Here is a 16,142-nt window from a genome sequence, read left to right as displayed (position 1 = left end):
GGGGCACATAAGAGGAAATAAAACGGCTCATGCCATACGCACTGAGATACACAGAAAACAAGTGATACTTCAGTATCTTGGACAGGTTGTCTCTTCCCTCATTTTAGGAGCTTTTCTAAAGCTGTTGTTACTTGAGGTATAATATATAAATAATATATTATATTATTTAGAAGCTCTGATACTACTAGTCGAGAAGCTTATCTGTGGGTTTCATAGTGGATGTGTATCTTCCATATTAATGTTGTTGCACTTCTCAAACTCTGCATTAATTTATTGATCCAGATGACACTGGAACACTTCAGAATACAAGTGCATCAGGGGATATTGCAGGATCTCAACTCTGAAGAGCTGTAAGAATAATTCGGGGAAGCATTTGTCAGGAATAATACAGGTAGCGTTAATTCTGCCTTGAAGTAGAGGGCTAGACCAGGTCACTTCTCACCATCTTCTACAGCTATGTTTCCCTGTGATTTTAATAGAAGACACAATACCCTTGTCAGTGGTTTGCTGAGAACCACTCCCTGCGTTTGGTTTTGGAAGTGTGTTTCTTCATTTAGTTTCACAGGGAAGAGATCCTTGCAGTCCCTTGACTTGCTTGAAGCAGCTTCTCTGCTTACACGTCCTGTATGAAAAGTTAACCTCAAGAGGTTGGTTTGTTTGTATCGCCAGATATTTTAGGCCTGCTGACTCATTTTACCAGGCCAAGGGTGTGCGCTCGTGAGCCAAGTACCATCAAATCAGAAGGATGAGAACTTAAAGGACATGGAGTGCTCCTTCCTTGTCTGTGTGCTTGGGCATAACCCAAGCATACAGTTACTGTGAAGGAAATGACAGAGTGTAACCTCACAGCCTGGCTTACCATGCCCACACCGTTATAAGAGATCACTGACCTTGTCTGGAAGTGCTCTAAGCCTGGAGAAACAGAAGTACAAGTAAGGGTAATTGGTCAGAACTCTTGGAGAGTCAGGCACACAGTGCTTGAACACCACAAAGTATCTACAGGTAAAGAAAATCATAGGGAGTGTGCCCTAAGGCAGATAACAGACTCCTCTGGGCTGTGGAGAGTGGCTCATGGTTTGGCATGGTTTGTGAATTGATGCCAAAGATACACAAGCTGTGGGTATAGTATAGAGAGTACTTTCTGTGTCTGGCACAGTGTGTACACTCAGGAATCACTGTCTGGCTTGGGGATTTTGTTTCATCTCTGCAATAGTAACATAAACCACTGCACTTCCTGTGTTTGATCATACTCTTGGTAACTTATTTGATCCATTTGCTCCAAGGATATCACTTGCCCTTAGGTTCTTCCAACAATCTATGTCTGAGCAGCATGTGTGTAAAGGCTGATCCGTTGCCCTATAGTAAAGCCTTCTTTGGTAGTCATTGCTGAGAGATGTGAGTTTTGTCTCCCTAATCTGGCAAAGTAAAGAGGAACCTTTTTGAATCTCATTGCCAGTTGTTGCTGATTATTTCTGTATCATTACTAGAAATTCTTTATTTAAATGAGTCATAAACATGTAGCTCCTATGCTGTGTCTTCAGCCCAGTGTTTTTTGGCAGTTGCTGCTTTTAACTGAAGGTGCAACATGATACAGGAACACTCCTCCAGTTTTGATTTATAGCACCTCTCATAGCTGCAAATGTATTTATCTTGACACACACTAGCAGGTATGACACAGAGGAAATGAACTGAAATAGCAGATCCAGGCGACCTCTTTGTGTTACCCTGTGACTATTTTTTGCATTGCTGAAGTGAATGAATGATGCATTGAGCCACAGATGCAGAAGCTCATACGCAGAATACCTATGCAGTCTAAAAATGACATTGAGGATAGTTAGCAGCCCTGATGCTAGCAGCAGCTGTTACCTGTTCTCCAGCCCTTCCTGAGGGAGGGCAGTTCATTTTGGTTTCTAAAACCATGTGGCAGGAATAAGGATACAGACATTAGGGCTGTTCTGCTACCCTCCTTGTGGCTTTTAGACAAAAGCCTGTGCTGGAAGCTTGTGACAGTAGAGGAGATAGGAGGCTGTTTGTCCATGGAAGAGACCAACAGCTCCTGCATCCCTCCCGCATTCTGACACTGGCATTTTGTCCTGACCCTTGTTGAGCTCTGTGAATCTGCTCAGACAGGTCAAAGGCTCATTGCTGCTAATGAGTTCATCCCCTCAAGGTGGGACTGCCAGACAGGCAAGGTGACCCATTTTACCATGGAGTCAAGCAGATGCAGCTCAGTGCAGGGGGAACAGCCTTTTTGGCATCAGTGAGCTGTTAGATGGGTTTAGCTGTTGTTTGCAAATGCCCTCACCTTGCCCCTTCTTGTCAAAGGTGGTTTATATCACACTGTAATATTAATCTGGATGTGTGAACGGTCACGGGGTGACGCATAGAGGGATATCTCACACCTTTCCTGAGTTGGGATCAAAGGTATGCGCCATTCCTGCTGGAGCAGCGTTTGGAACCACTCCAGCAACTGGGAGTCCCAGACTCCCTTGTTGCAGTGTTTTCTAACGGTGAGACAATTATTCTTAATATCTAATTAAATTTCTCTTCTTGTGAGCTCAGTCTTTTATTATAGCTTTGGCAGGCCACAAGAGTTAATTACCGTCCTCTTTGTAGTGGCCTGTAACGTACTTGAGAGCTGTCAGCCTGGCTCTTCCTCCATCAGCACTATCTCCTTTAATTAATTAAACTCAACCAGTGGGTTCTTCAGTTGTTTCTCCAGTGTCAAATATTCATTTAATGGAAATTTTCACTCATGTTCTCAACTTCTCCCCAGTTTCCGTAGAACTAAAGCGTGTGCTCAATTCCAGCTGAGGTTTTCTTATCACCAAGGCACAATAACAACCTCCCAGGCCTTCTCATAGTCCTGCGACGCTTCAAAGTGCTGTTTGTCTCAGCGCTATAACACAGTATTAAGTCATTTAGGTTGAGTTGCTGCCGCCATCGCTCCTCATTTTGTGTTTGTCCACTTAATTTTCTTGTTTCCTACTTCACAATTGCTTTTATTGAATGTAATTGATTTCAGATAGTTTCTCCTGCTTAACAAGTTGCTCTTGAGTTATTGTCCTGTCTTCCAGTTACATTTGCGCTATTTTGATGTAGTCTGTACCTTCTGTAAGTGTATATTATGTGATGTCATTGAAGCTATTGAATAAAAGTGAATGCAATAAATTCCCTGTTAACCAAGAGGGATGGGGACAAACTAAATGCTGGAAAAACATTATTGGTGCCTCAGTCCATGCTAAGTCAATGCAAATTCCACCTAGGCTTAGAGCAGCAAGAATGTTCTCAGTGTCAGTATGAGCATGCTCACATGATGGTGTATGGGCCCAAGGTAAGGAGCCTTCCAAGAATGCAGTGCAGAGGCACTAAAGCTGGTTGCAGAAAGAACATAACCACATGGACTTGGTTTGGACTTCTTAGTTTTGCCTGTACAGAACCACTGCTGCTGGTTTTATGTTACGGTGTGAGTGAACTCAATCATTCTCATAGACATGGTAGAAAGTATGTTCATCTCTACTGCTGAACAGATGCTACAGCCATCATCATGTATATACCATTGAATCATGGAATGGTTTGGGTTGGCGGAGACCTCAAAGTGCATCCAGTTCCAATCCCCTGCCATGGGCAGGGACACCTTCCACTAGAGCAGGTTGCTCCAAGCCCCGTCCAACCTGGCCTGACAATTTAATGTAGGTAGGTTGTTACCTACTGGTAACTTTTCATTGGGGGTTATGGATATTTTAAGGGAGAAAAAAAGATAAAACCGATAACTTGTGAATGGCAGTCCTAACACAGCATAAATCTGGGCAGTTTGCTGTGAATGCTGAGGTCACTCCAGAACTGCCCATTTGCACACAGATATGCCAGAGATGAGATTACCAAAAGGAAAAGGCTTCAAGTTGTCATGTGAACCTGAATGAAGTGCTTGAGCTTGCATCTAAGTCATAACACTTCTCTTGGAGGCAGCAAAACTGGGAAATGTGAACTGACATGTTGTCTTGGTGGTTTTGAACCACTTGTTCCTTGTCTTATAGTGACTGGTTCTGTTTTCAGTGTCTTCCTTGTTTAAAACTGGTTTTCATGTGCACCTTGGATCTTACATTTGAGTTTCCCAGGGGAAAGCATGCCAACATCAGGTCAGCATGTGGAAGGGACAAGCCCCACCTCACCCCTCTTGTGTGTTTCGATAGGGTAAGCAATTGCAATGAATACAGATAAACTTACTTTCTGTTCTCATCTCAGTATTGTACAGAATGGACTTAACCTATGGTTCTCCCAAGTGATATGCGTACAGGTCAGCTGTTTAAACTAAAGAATGTGTCCTCCAGCTGCCCCAGAGTGCACATTTGTGTATATTGGGGCTTCTGGATGGAAAGGGCTGGCTTTATGTTTGACTCCTGTCAGTACCAAATGGAAATATTTGTTAAATCCGTATTTGTGTACCAATATTATCCAACTACAATGCACTCTGTCATCCTCCCAACCTCCCAGAACTGCAGGACTCAATGTGGATGATGACTCTTGATGCACACACATATGCATGATATTTGATAGGTATTTTTAGGTAATGGAATAGTATAATATAGGAAAATATTACATATAGAATATAACAGATACAGAAAAATTTAAAACGTCGGTATCAGCTCTCTCTTTATAAGTTAAGAAATACTGTTCTAGACCTCTGTTCTGACTTGTGATTTAAAAGGCTTTGCTTCAAAGTGAACTGGAGCAGAAGGGTGAAGTTCTCCAGGTGATTCTCCATGCCTGTTGGTGACTGAGCAGCTTGAGGAGGCTTGACAGAGGGTGGGGGTGGTGGTAGTGATATAGCTCCAGAAAGGTGGCTTGGTTCAGAAAGGATTTACAGTGATTCAGAATGAGTAGTCACTAACCTGGCACCCTTGAATAACTGGAGAAGAGGAGCCAAGTCAGGCAAATAGAGACAGGGGAACTTCATTTTCACCTGGTTCAGCAGTAATGCAGAGAGGGAAGATCATGGCTGTGAGTGTTCATCTCCGTTTCCTTGATCTGTCATGTTAATCCCTTGCTAACTGCGTCTGTCAAAATAGAATCATAGAATCATAGAATGGTTTAGGTTGGAAAGGACCTTAAGATCATCCAGTTCCAATCCCCCTGCCATGGGCAGGGACACCTCACACTAAACCATGGCACCCAAGGCTCTGTCCAACCTGGTCTTGAACACTGCCAGGGACGGAGCATTCACAACCTCCCTGGGCAACCCATTCCAGTGCCTCACCACCCTCACAGTAAAGAACTTCCTCCTTATATCCAGTCTAAACTTCCTCTGTTTAAGTTTTAACCCATTGCGCCTTGTCCTATCACTACAATACTCCCTTTAAAAGACTTTACTGGTAAACCAATCTGAATCAATGAATCGGCTTGGAAAGCACCTCCTCAGGCAGCTGCCCCAGCTTATCTGCTGGGGATCCTGAAGGACCAATGCAAAGGGTGGTAATAAGTCTAGTTGGTAGATTGCACGTTGTGTGTTTGCTGGAAGTAGAAAACGTTCAATTGTGAAGTCAGGTTTTAAGATCATGTGATTGAATTTTTTTCGTTTAACTTGGCTGTGGCAAAAGTTTCTGGAGCTTTTTCTTTAACTGTTGTTAAAATAATGCAATACGTGAGTGTGTCCTCAGCAAGTCTGTAAAATGGTCTGTAACACCTGAAACAACCTTTTCTAATACGTTCCACTCCGGCTTCTGCAGTTCCTTGTGGGTTTCATGCAGCCACTGAGAAAAGGATGCTTCAGCTGAAGTGGTGTGGAATAGATTGACCAAAGCAGCGTGGTTACCTTCTCTGATACCAGTGTCACAACGTTTGGCTTTTCCCCACATAGATTTGCAATTCCATATATCTACATATTGCTGCTTTCTGAAATGTTGGGGGTTTTTCTTGTTGCTATTTCAAAAGGGATTACTTATTGAGAAGAATTGCTGTCACTAACCCCATTAGCAAAACCACGCTGCTTCTGGTGTGCAGGTGGAACAGGGATGTATTGGGCTGGCTGGTGTTTGTAACAGATACGTTCTGGTGATGTGTGGGATGGCCTGCACCTGAAACTTGAGAGCTGAAGGGGAATTTGGGGTTAACTTTAGATGCTAAGAAGTAGGGCAGCTCTCCCCTGAAATACCTTTCCACAAGGATGCTCTTCAATGGTGGTGTAATTCCTGCTGTATGAACATGGGATGAAAACCTAATATTGGTCTGGAGATCTTCATTGCCATCCTACACTGCAGGTTTTCCAAGGATTATGTGGAATCCTCTATAATTTCAGTGAGCTCTTCCCCAGTTTCTGGTACTGTCTGATGGAGCTTCAGGGAAGCAGCAACACCAAATGAGGACCTGGGAGGGCTGGGATACAGGGGCAAAAATGTCTCTAACGTGTCATCAACCTATGTTTAATGTAAAAAGGATCTCGAGCTGGCTGTGTTTTAGTGCATCTGAGTGATTCCTGATTGTCTCACAGATTGCATTTTATAGTGACCTATGTTCTTGCTTCTACAACCTTCATTCAAATAAATCACAGCTTTCTATGTGGTAGTGTTTGTTCGGACTGGTTTATCAGCTGTCAGTCCTATCCCAGCACAAAGCTCTAGGTTTAGAGATAAACAGACCTTCTTCTAGCAGAAAAAGAGAGGCACCTGGTTGGTTTCTCTGTATGTTGTATTCATGTGTGATCCTCTCATTTCCCTGCTTTCCCACCTTTTATATACAGTTGCATTTAACAGAGAAGTGGAATTTCCTTATCTGGTTTTGGTTTTTCCGTCTCGCCTGTGTGGGTAGACTTGCAGAGCTAGTGTTCTGGATCTCCCAGCAGCACAACAAGCCTTGTTGCCCAGTATTGTACATCTATTGCTTTGAGCACTTGAAGAAGAAAAAGCCTGTTACTGGAAGAAGATTGAAGAACTGAAGCTGACAAAGGTAAGCCAGGGGCTTAGAACCTGGGTTTGACACTGAATGTAAAAGGAATTTCCCAGATAGATTTACCTGTGCTCAGGGCATTGTAGAAGTTTCTTCTTTGCTTATGCCCTGCCTGTCCAGCATGTGACAGAATGAGAGTAGTGGGTGTACACCATGCATCATGTGTTTTCTTTATGGATTATACCATGCAGGTCAACTTTGTCTTGACAGCAATATGAATTCCAGTGTTCACATTTACATTAGCAAGGTTCAGAAGTGAACCAGCGCTTTTCTAATTGCACTTGCCATGAGAACACATGTGTGTAGAATATGTTGAGTATCTCACTGATTGCTCTTGCTTATTTCAGAACAGTTCATAAGAAACAGGTAACACTATGAGCACAGCAGAAGTTTGCAAAATACCTTATGGGACATTTTATAAGAGTAAGTAGTGATAGGACAAGGGGGAACGGCTTTAAACTGACAGAGGGAAGATTTGGATTAGACATGAGGCAGAAGTTCTTCCCTGTGAGGGTGCTGAGGCGCTGGCACAGGGTGCCCAGAGAAGCTGTGGCTGCCCCATCCCTGGCAGTGTTCCAAGGCCAGGTTGGACACAGGGGCTTGGAGCAACCTGCTCTAGTGGAAGGTGTCCCTGCCCGTGGCAGGGGTTGGAACCTGATGAGCTTTATGGTCCTTTCCAACCCAAACCATTGTACGATTTATTACCAGAGGTAAGATAATACTGGCAATCCTTAGTTAGCCCCACTCCTCTGCACAAACGCCAAGTTGTCTCCACTAGTTGTCTCATCAGTGCATTCCTACATCTGAGGTTTTGGCACATTATTTTTGTGTTACTTTATGACCCAAGTGTTGCAATGTTTGACTCTTCCAGTTAAATTTTGCCAGGTTTTATTAATGTGGAGGGAATAGGTGTGGCAGACAGAAGTATTTTAACATTCTTAGTGTTTTAATGACTAGAATTCTGTACAGGCTTTCAGGTTTAGCTATTTTTCTTTCCAACAAAATCCACTTTTCCCCATAAAAGTTAAGCACAAGGGGATGCGTTGTTCTGAGCTCTGTCAGCTCTTTATGTACATCAGATTTTTATGTTTTCCAATACGCTACAATTAGTTATGCAGTACATAGCTGCAGTTCACTGCATCATACCTGTTTCATTTCAAATGTCAGTTTAAGAGACAGTGTAGCAGCTGCAGTCATTACTCCCTCAAGGATAAGACTGATATATGCTCCTTTATGTTTTTCCCTTTTCAGCCAAGTAAGTTCTCATGTTTTGCTACATTCACTACTTTCTTATTTTATTAGGGTTTGGAGTACTCACATTTCAGCCTTGTCTGTTTTGCAGGTTACTTTGGGTTCATACAAGTGAAGTTATAACATATGAAGCGCTCCATTTAGACCCAGGAAAAAACCGACAGCAAAAGACCAAGCAAGTAGAGCAGACCCAGAGAACCTTCTGAATTTGACGCCTGTAACTAGTCTTCTGGTGGCAACTTTAAGGAAGAGTTGATTCTTGTGGTCACAGGGAAAGAAGGTCCAGCCACAGGCATGTAATAAATGATGCTTAATAAATGATTCCAAAAAAGCTGCCTTTATGTGTTTGCTTTTACTTATGATTGCTCAATTGGATATCAAAAACAAAAGCACTAGGGTGAGCCTCTAGATGTACTCCTGGTTTTCCAGCAGTCTTCTGTGCTTGGAGGGTGACTTTGTGTTCTGGAGCTGACCAGAGGGACTGGGTTTTCCAGGCAGAAACAGGGACTCTTCTGCCCATCAGAATACCCTGGTGCATCTCAGGCATGTCCAGGGGTTTGCAGTCTGTGACTTAAATAAACCCAGTAAGCTTTAAATGGAAAATACAGGAGAGAGGTAGGCAAGAAGTACCAGCCAACCATTTCTCCACTTGCACAGCATGAACACACTTCTGTTGTGACATTGTTTGCAGAGACATGCAGGCTGGGGGATGAAATAGGATGGTGTTCAAAGCTGAAGCATCACACTGTATTTCAAGCTGCTACAACAAATTAACTATTTAACACTTGGCTAATGTACATACACTTGTTGCCTCCCAGCATGAAAACAAAGCAATTGCAATAAGCTTTCTGCCCAGTAGAAGTTATTAGAATATAATGAGAAACTTTGTCCTGCACTTTTGGGTAAAAGGAAGCACCAGGAAGCTGTTGGAAGGAGGATGGTGCTGCATTAGATAGAGGACAATAACTTTGAGGGCTCTGTTTATCACCTGCAGTTCAGTAGTGCAGTTCAAACTGATGTAGTGCAGCTCGAGCTGATGTAGTGCCGTTTCTCTCTGGTAACGTAGCAACTGGACCACACCTCCTTCTGCTAAAAGATGCTAAAGAGCCCTTTGAGCACTATCTGGTGTACTGCAAGGGAACTGCACCAGTTTTAATTGCCACAGCATTGCCAGCTGATTTTTTTTTTTCCCCTCATGGATGGCAAGGAAATTCTTTGTTCTCTGTCAAGGAATCCTGTTTTTTCATTCACTGTTCATGTAGTAATCATATTTATATTGCAGGGAAGGACTATGTTAATTAAAAATTAATACCAGAACTGCATCTGTCAGTGCATTTAATCTTGTTTCAAAGTAAGTTTTTGATTACAAATAAGCACTCTTGTCCAACTGATGCTCTTGTCATTTAGCACTCCTGTATGGTTAGTATTATGGTAACCTTTTGGAAGAATACTCAAGGATTTGAGCATGTTTTTCTTCTCGCTTAGACTTTGCAAATGACTGAAAAGCTTTCCCCACTCCTAACCTCTCTTCTGTTGTGCAACAAAAGAGCTTTCCTTTAAGCATCTTGGGTTCCAAGCACAAGAAGTCGTCTCTGGGCATTACTGAACGTTTGACTTAAGGTGTGATGAATCCTCTTATGCCAAGTTGATTTTTTTTGATGTATACTGTAGATTAATGTTTAACTTAGCTAAAACAAGTGTGGAACTAGTGTTGGTCAGAGTTTCTCTTTTATGGTTGTTTGGATCTTGGGTTTTGAACGTAAAAAGGATACGCTAAGTCTGCATTGGATTCGCAGCCTGAGTTGGTTTTGTGAAGGCTGTTTCCTTCACTGCCCATCTTAGAAAGATGATAGTTGCATTAGAACAGCACAAAACCCTTATTCTGGCTTTGTGACTTGCATTAGGGAAAGCCTTTTAAACTATCTGAAAACTTACTATTTAAATGTATTGGTTTCTTACTGTAGTGACTTACCAGTTCTTGTATTTGCACTTTGGTATCAGCTCGGGGAGGAGGGGGTGTTTTGGTCGCATAGGGCAAAACAGCCACTGCAGAATAATGCAGTTGGTGTTGCTGTACTTGAAGGTTTCCTGAGAATTTTAAACCCCAATCTAGTGTAGAAAGTGGCAGCTTGTGACTTAGGTACCTCAAAACCAATAGCCTACCTAAAGCAATATAAAACTATGTACTTGGAGCTGTGCGTGTACAGTAAATCTGTGGCAATGTTGTGAAAACTATATAAAAATGCAAATACACCATTATGTTAACTTGATCATGCTTATGCGTCCCCTCCCCCTTCTGTCTTTATAGGTCTACGAGGGCTAATCAATCTTGGGAACACATGTTTTATGAACTGTATTGTCCAGGCACTTACCCACACTCCACTGCTGCGCGATTTCTTCCTCTCCGACAGGCACAAATGTGAAATGCAAAGCCCCAGCTCATGTCTGGTCTGTGAAATGTCTACGCTTTTTCAGGAGGTGAGTGCTGTTTGCCACAAACACATTGCCTTTCCCCAGATGCTGGCTGGTTCCTATCCCAAAAGGGGTTGTGTGCTGTTTGCAGATAGAAAGGGAATCAAATTACGTTTCCCCTCAAGGTGTAAAAAAGCAGTAAAGATTGAGTTGAGACCCTACTGTCACTTATACCCATGTGCTGAGAAGGAAACTATTGTCCCTTTAAGTCTATGCTTAAGTCACCCTTGTCTAGGCAAAGCTGGTATTGGAAATAATTACAGTGCTGCCTGCTCTTCTGAGACTGATCTGTGAGGCTTCAGTCTTAGAGCTGAATGTGTGCTTTAATTAAAGGTACAAGTTGTAACTGGAAAATATGTCATAGGCTCTTTGGGTGCTAATGGGAGTGAGAATAAAGCAATGGTGTCTAGCCTGGTGGTTTGAAGCACTGGATTATGTAGGTCTGTATAAATATTTTAAAGATCTTGATTCAGTGCTTTCTAGCAGGGAGAAACATCTTCGCTATCATCTCTTACGTGGCAACCCATTAATGCCAAGGAAGAGGTAGAGAAGCGAATGTGTTGGTACAGTTTGTACCTTCCATGTAGGAGCTACTCTTCTTTCTCTTCCTCGCTCAGGTGACCGGCTTTGCAATGTGCCTTCCTCTGTAGGTCTAGTCTGCGCTGTGTGAGACAGGCACAGTCTTTTCCTTTATAGTCAAAGAGCTTTATTAACTATCTTAATCTCACATCAGTGATGTAAGGACTGTGGCTAGACATGGGCTCCGAGTTTTAAGATGAGTCTTTGAAAACAAACAGATCCAGTCTGTGCCTTTCCTTCAGTGATAGATCTGCTGTCTTGGGAAGTAAAAAAAAACCCAAAACCAAACCCCAGACAAAGCAAGCCAGGCAAAACCCCAAAACAGCTTTAGTACGTGCTGTCACAGAGCACTTAAAATAGCTGGAGATGTCTGTACGCGGAGCACGTCTTTGTGTATGTGCTGTCATGGAAGCTCGTTCAAGCTGAGCCCAACCTAAAATAGCTTTACCTTTATCTTGTGATTTTCAATTTGATTTTACTTCTGTGCTTTTTTCACCAGAGAGGATTATTTCTGGTTATTGAAGGCAAGTTGCATAGGGAAGGCAAAGGGTCCCTTTAGCCATTCCAGTACAAAGTTGTTTCAGTGAATTTGCACCTTTTCATGCTGCTTCTCAGTCATTAGTTGTGTGTTATACTTCTTATTCTTTGGTTTATTTTGCAGTTCCTCATGAGTCTGTCAGGAAAGGAGGTAAAACCAAAAAGCAGGAATACCAATAGGTAGCAGCTGCAGGATTATTGAAACCAGATGTGCAGTTAAAGGGGGAAATAACCACTCTGCCTAGATAAAAAAATTCAGTCGTGGTCTAGAAATGCCACTTTCTCTACACTGTTAATAGAGAAACCTGAGTTGCTTGTTTAAAAATAAAAGGTACCATTAAAATCTTGATATCCTTTCGTCGAGTTGTGGTCTAAAGTCTCATTTGGAATATCACCACATTCTATTTACACACGTCAATCCCTTGGGAAAGGGGGAATGAGTGTTACATTACAGATTGGGGGGCTGGAGGAAAGATCAAGACTGTCTAGGTAATGATTTTGTATTTGCATTAATGTATGTGGAGCCCTGTGGATGGCCTGGGATGCCTTTTGCCAGACTATGTACAAGCATGCAACAAAGGACAGGCTTCTTATCCAAAATGGGCCTTAAATGCAGCATTCACATTAGTTTCAGTTGTAATCAAGTTTAATTTCACACACAGCTTTGGGAATCTCAGCCTTCATTTTCCTCAATCAAAATTCATGCCTAAACTTGCATTCGTTCTAATAATTGATGTGCTGCAACATGAGGGTATGTGAATGAGGGAAGAGCTGTAGCTGTGATATCAGACTGTGAAGACGGCAGGACAGCATCTCTGTCCTTATCTCACGTTGGAAGTTCTGCAGATCTGTGCTGTGGGAGGACAACAAAAAGTGACTCAACCACCTTGAAGTAAAACTGGAGCTTAGTCCTTCACAAGCAAAACTGTAGTGTCTGCAACCAACTCAGTGTATTTTAACTTGCAAGCAGTAAATACCAGGTTATGTTTATAGCTCTGTCAGCGCTCATTTGTTTCCGAGTGAGTTTTAATTTCTCTGCCTGCAGAAGTAAAACCAAAGCCTTGCACTTTTTGAGCAGACTGGTGATCTTTTGTGTCCCAACTATATGGATGAAGATCCTACACTCTGCAGAGATAAGGGCTCAATGGAGGAAAGTTAACGAGTGGAGATTTCAGTGCTATGGTTAAGAATTCCTTTGTAATTGAATTACTGGGGAAACTTTGGTTCAGGTTGTGTCTTGTTTTCACGTAGCTTTCCCACCAGGATTAACTGATGTGCTTATCCCAAGGCATTTCACCCAGTGACAAACCATCAGGGCAAGGGTTAACTTCCATCTCCCCTCCACCCTTCTTTTCTGAAGGTGTGATCTTAGGCAAAAGGAATGCCAGGGGATCTGGTGAACGCCTGCCAGTAAGAACTCTCCAGGAGAAAAAGAGACTCTTTGGAGCGCTAAATGAAACTTACTCTACATAAAAAGCAAGTTTTGCTTCTCAAACAAAAAAACACTTGTTCCTTTCTTTCTGGTTTAAGATCATTTAATTATAATGGGGCATGTGAGTCCTCTGCGATAAATAGGAAGCTACAAAGTTCTTGCACCTTGAAGTAGGTTGGTGGTGAGTAATGAGGATCAGATGGCTCTCAGAACTGAGGGTTTTTTCCTGGTAGCTTTTCTGGCAAACATGCCAAGCATTGATCTCTGTTTGTTTTAAAAATATCTGACTGCATCAATTAACATTCTCATTTTTGCTACTTGAAACCTATTTCTCAATAGAATCATAACACGAATTACACTGCATAAGAAAAGGAATAAAAAGGATTTGGGAATAACAGATAGTGGTGAAACTGGATGGGAGGGAAGATAGAACACACAGAACCCATTCATTGAGCCTTTGGGCTGAAAGGGTTTGTGCACTACTTTTTACTTACTGGTGTTTGTGGTTTGCTTCAATGAAAATTAAGATACTCCATACACTAAGGTTTATCTGAATTGTTTATGGAATGACCATTTAGGAAGGTAGGAGTAGTGGAGCTGTATCCTGGTATACTCTGAAAACCTGGGAGCATAGCAGAATGCAGGGCATCCACTCAGAGGCGTAAATAACATCATCTTCCCATCATTCCTCATTCTCATGAGCTTGTCAAAGTGCACAGCACAGCTACAGGGAGAGTTGAGAAACGAGGATGAAAAGGAAAATCAATGATAAGGTTTTAGTATCTTAAGATGGCACTCTGTTGCAATGGCTGTGTTATAAAAGAAGTTATAACAAAGGTACAAGAGAGAAAAAGTAGGTAAGTCTTTACACAGACACCATGCAGTTTAGTGCCCAGTTAGTAAAATCTTTGATGTAAATATAGAGCATACAGTGTGTGTGCAAGGAAAATGGTGTTTCGGACTCCTTGAACCGTTGCTCTTTGGGAAAGCTCCAGGAGGTGTTAAAGGGAGTGGGCAATACATGTGCCTTTATCCACTGTACACTTTAGCAATGTTTAAAGTCTTAATTGAGAACCAGTTTCTAAGAGGTGGTTTTCACTTTGCAAATTGGACTGGAGCCTGGTACAGGATTTATGCCTATAAATTCTTGATTACAAGGCTTGGAGACTGTTCAGTTGATCCGTATGCAGCATAGATCAAATGTATTTGTTCACATAATTGGGAAACTTCCATGCATGACTTTTTGGCAGGAGGAGGAGAAAACACTACAGATGTGTGTGGTTGTGGTTGGTTTGGTTCGGTTCAAAATCTGACTGGTATCTATATATTTTTGGTAACAAGAATGCAACATATAAAGCTTAGAATCCTCAATCCTATAGATTCTTCATTTTATGATCCAAAAGCAAGCGGTTTAAGTACAAAAAAAGGAAGTTATTATTGCTTGGTTTGTATGTAAGAATGGAGGCTTTGAATCTTGGGTTGGGTTCTTCCTTTTTTCCCTTTTGTTTTCCCCTCTTTCCCTTGGAATAGCCATTAAACAGCATATTTTCAAATACACTATTTAATACACAGCCATTTTCCAATGGCTTGAACTAATTCTCTCCAATATAAACAACTGATACTGCTGAATGGAAAACAAATTCAAACACAAATCATTTAAAGTTACGGTTGGAAGAATTGTGCCATTAAAGCATTTTAAAGGTGACTTGCAAACCACCATCATTATTTCTGTTTGCATGCTTTAATGAAAAGGTTTGTATAACAGTGATTGAATCAGACTTTACATGGACTTCTTTCCCTTTTGTGGGTTGGAACAGCTCTGATAGGCTGCTTTTCCCGGCAGCAAGGAAATGACAGGGGATGGCTGTTTTATACATTCCAGTTAAAATACTGCTATTGAATGTGCTCAGATTCCTTTGTTTCGTTATGATTTATTACAACAGTGACACTTCCCTCCACACACAGTCGCCAGCCTTTTCCTAGGTGCGTTTCTAGCTTCTCTGTGATAATGCCTAATAATCTGATAAAGCTTCTTGTTACATCCTTCCCATCCTAATGAAGCACCAGAGGATGTTAAAATCTGGCAGGTCTAGTGACTGCAGTGGAGCAATTACAGAAAGTGCTGTTGGTTAAAATGACCAGAGAGAGCTCTGGGACTAATTGTAAGGCGGGACAGAACAGAGAAGTTTTATTGCTGCAGTTCCCTGAATTATGTTGAGCAGCAGCTGCGTCAGCAGATTTCCATCAGTCTACTACTGCTCCAGTCCCTTGGTGTCATTCTTGTTGGCATCAGAGTTTAACTATTGATCTTCTTATTTATAGAAGCATTCTGTGGTGTTCAGCTGCAGAGGTATATCTTCTTGTTGGGAAAAAGCAGAGCTTGCAGTAAAGATACCTCTTTGCAAGGGAAGCACACTAAAACCGTTTAGAAGAGCCTACAAATATGAGGCCTAGATGGGATTGTGTTCCTTTTTGCCTGTCTGTCCTTTTAAATACAGCGTGTTTTATCTTGGCAGGTTTGTAGCACAATGCCTGTGCTTGCACTGATGCAAAATGCTCAGAGACTGGGCAGGAAGCAACTTAGGGCAGGGGAAGGAAGCCTGCTTTTCCAATGAGAGGGAGACATTATACATTGCTGGGGTTTCAAATCTTACTCAGTGGTTTTGCCACTTACTGTCTTCTGTTTGGGAAGAGTAACTGAAAATAAACCATGATCGAGTCAGTTGTATCTGGGCAAAACATAATGGTGGTGTTGCAGGAACCCTTTTACTGGCAAATACCTTTTCCAAAGGTTAGGGAAAGCAAAATGACTTACAAACTTTCATGTATTAAACCGAAAACATTAACTCCATTAAACACAACCTGAAGGCCAAGTGAATAAACTCATCTTGGGCCTTTCCTGGCTGCCTGAAGGCATACCACAAGCATC

The 16,142-nt window shown here is 42.0% G+C and overlaps 1 protein-coding gene across 3 annotated transcripts in view; it reads left to right on the top strand.

Annotated features, from left to right (window-relative positions):
• USP22 (ubiquitin specific peptidase 22) overlaps window positions 1–16,142 on the top strand; it is a 102,362-nt gene that overhangs the window by 64,269 nt on the left and 21,951 nt on the right. For 2 of the 3 annotated variants that reach the window (XM_080617258.1, XM_080617259.1), the window contains exon 6: window positions 10,502–10,671. The exons of the other annotated variant lie outside the window; for it this stretch is intronic. In XM_080617258.1, coding sequence (XP_080473384.1) covers window positions 10,502–10,671 — 170 coding nt within the window. The remainder of the gene's footprint in view (window positions 1–10,501; window positions 10,672–16,142) is intronic. 3 annotated transcript variants of the gene reach the window in all.

The sequence above is a fragment of the Psittacula echo genome (genome assembly GCF_963264785.1).
Source record: "Psittacula echo genome assembly, chromosome: 5".
NCBI lineage: Eukaryota > Metazoa > Chordata > Aves > Psittaciformes > Psittacidae > Psittacula > Psittacula echo.
The sequence above is the reverse complement of the archived record's forward strand: the minus strand, read 5'-3'. Positions and strand labels throughout refer to the sequence as shown.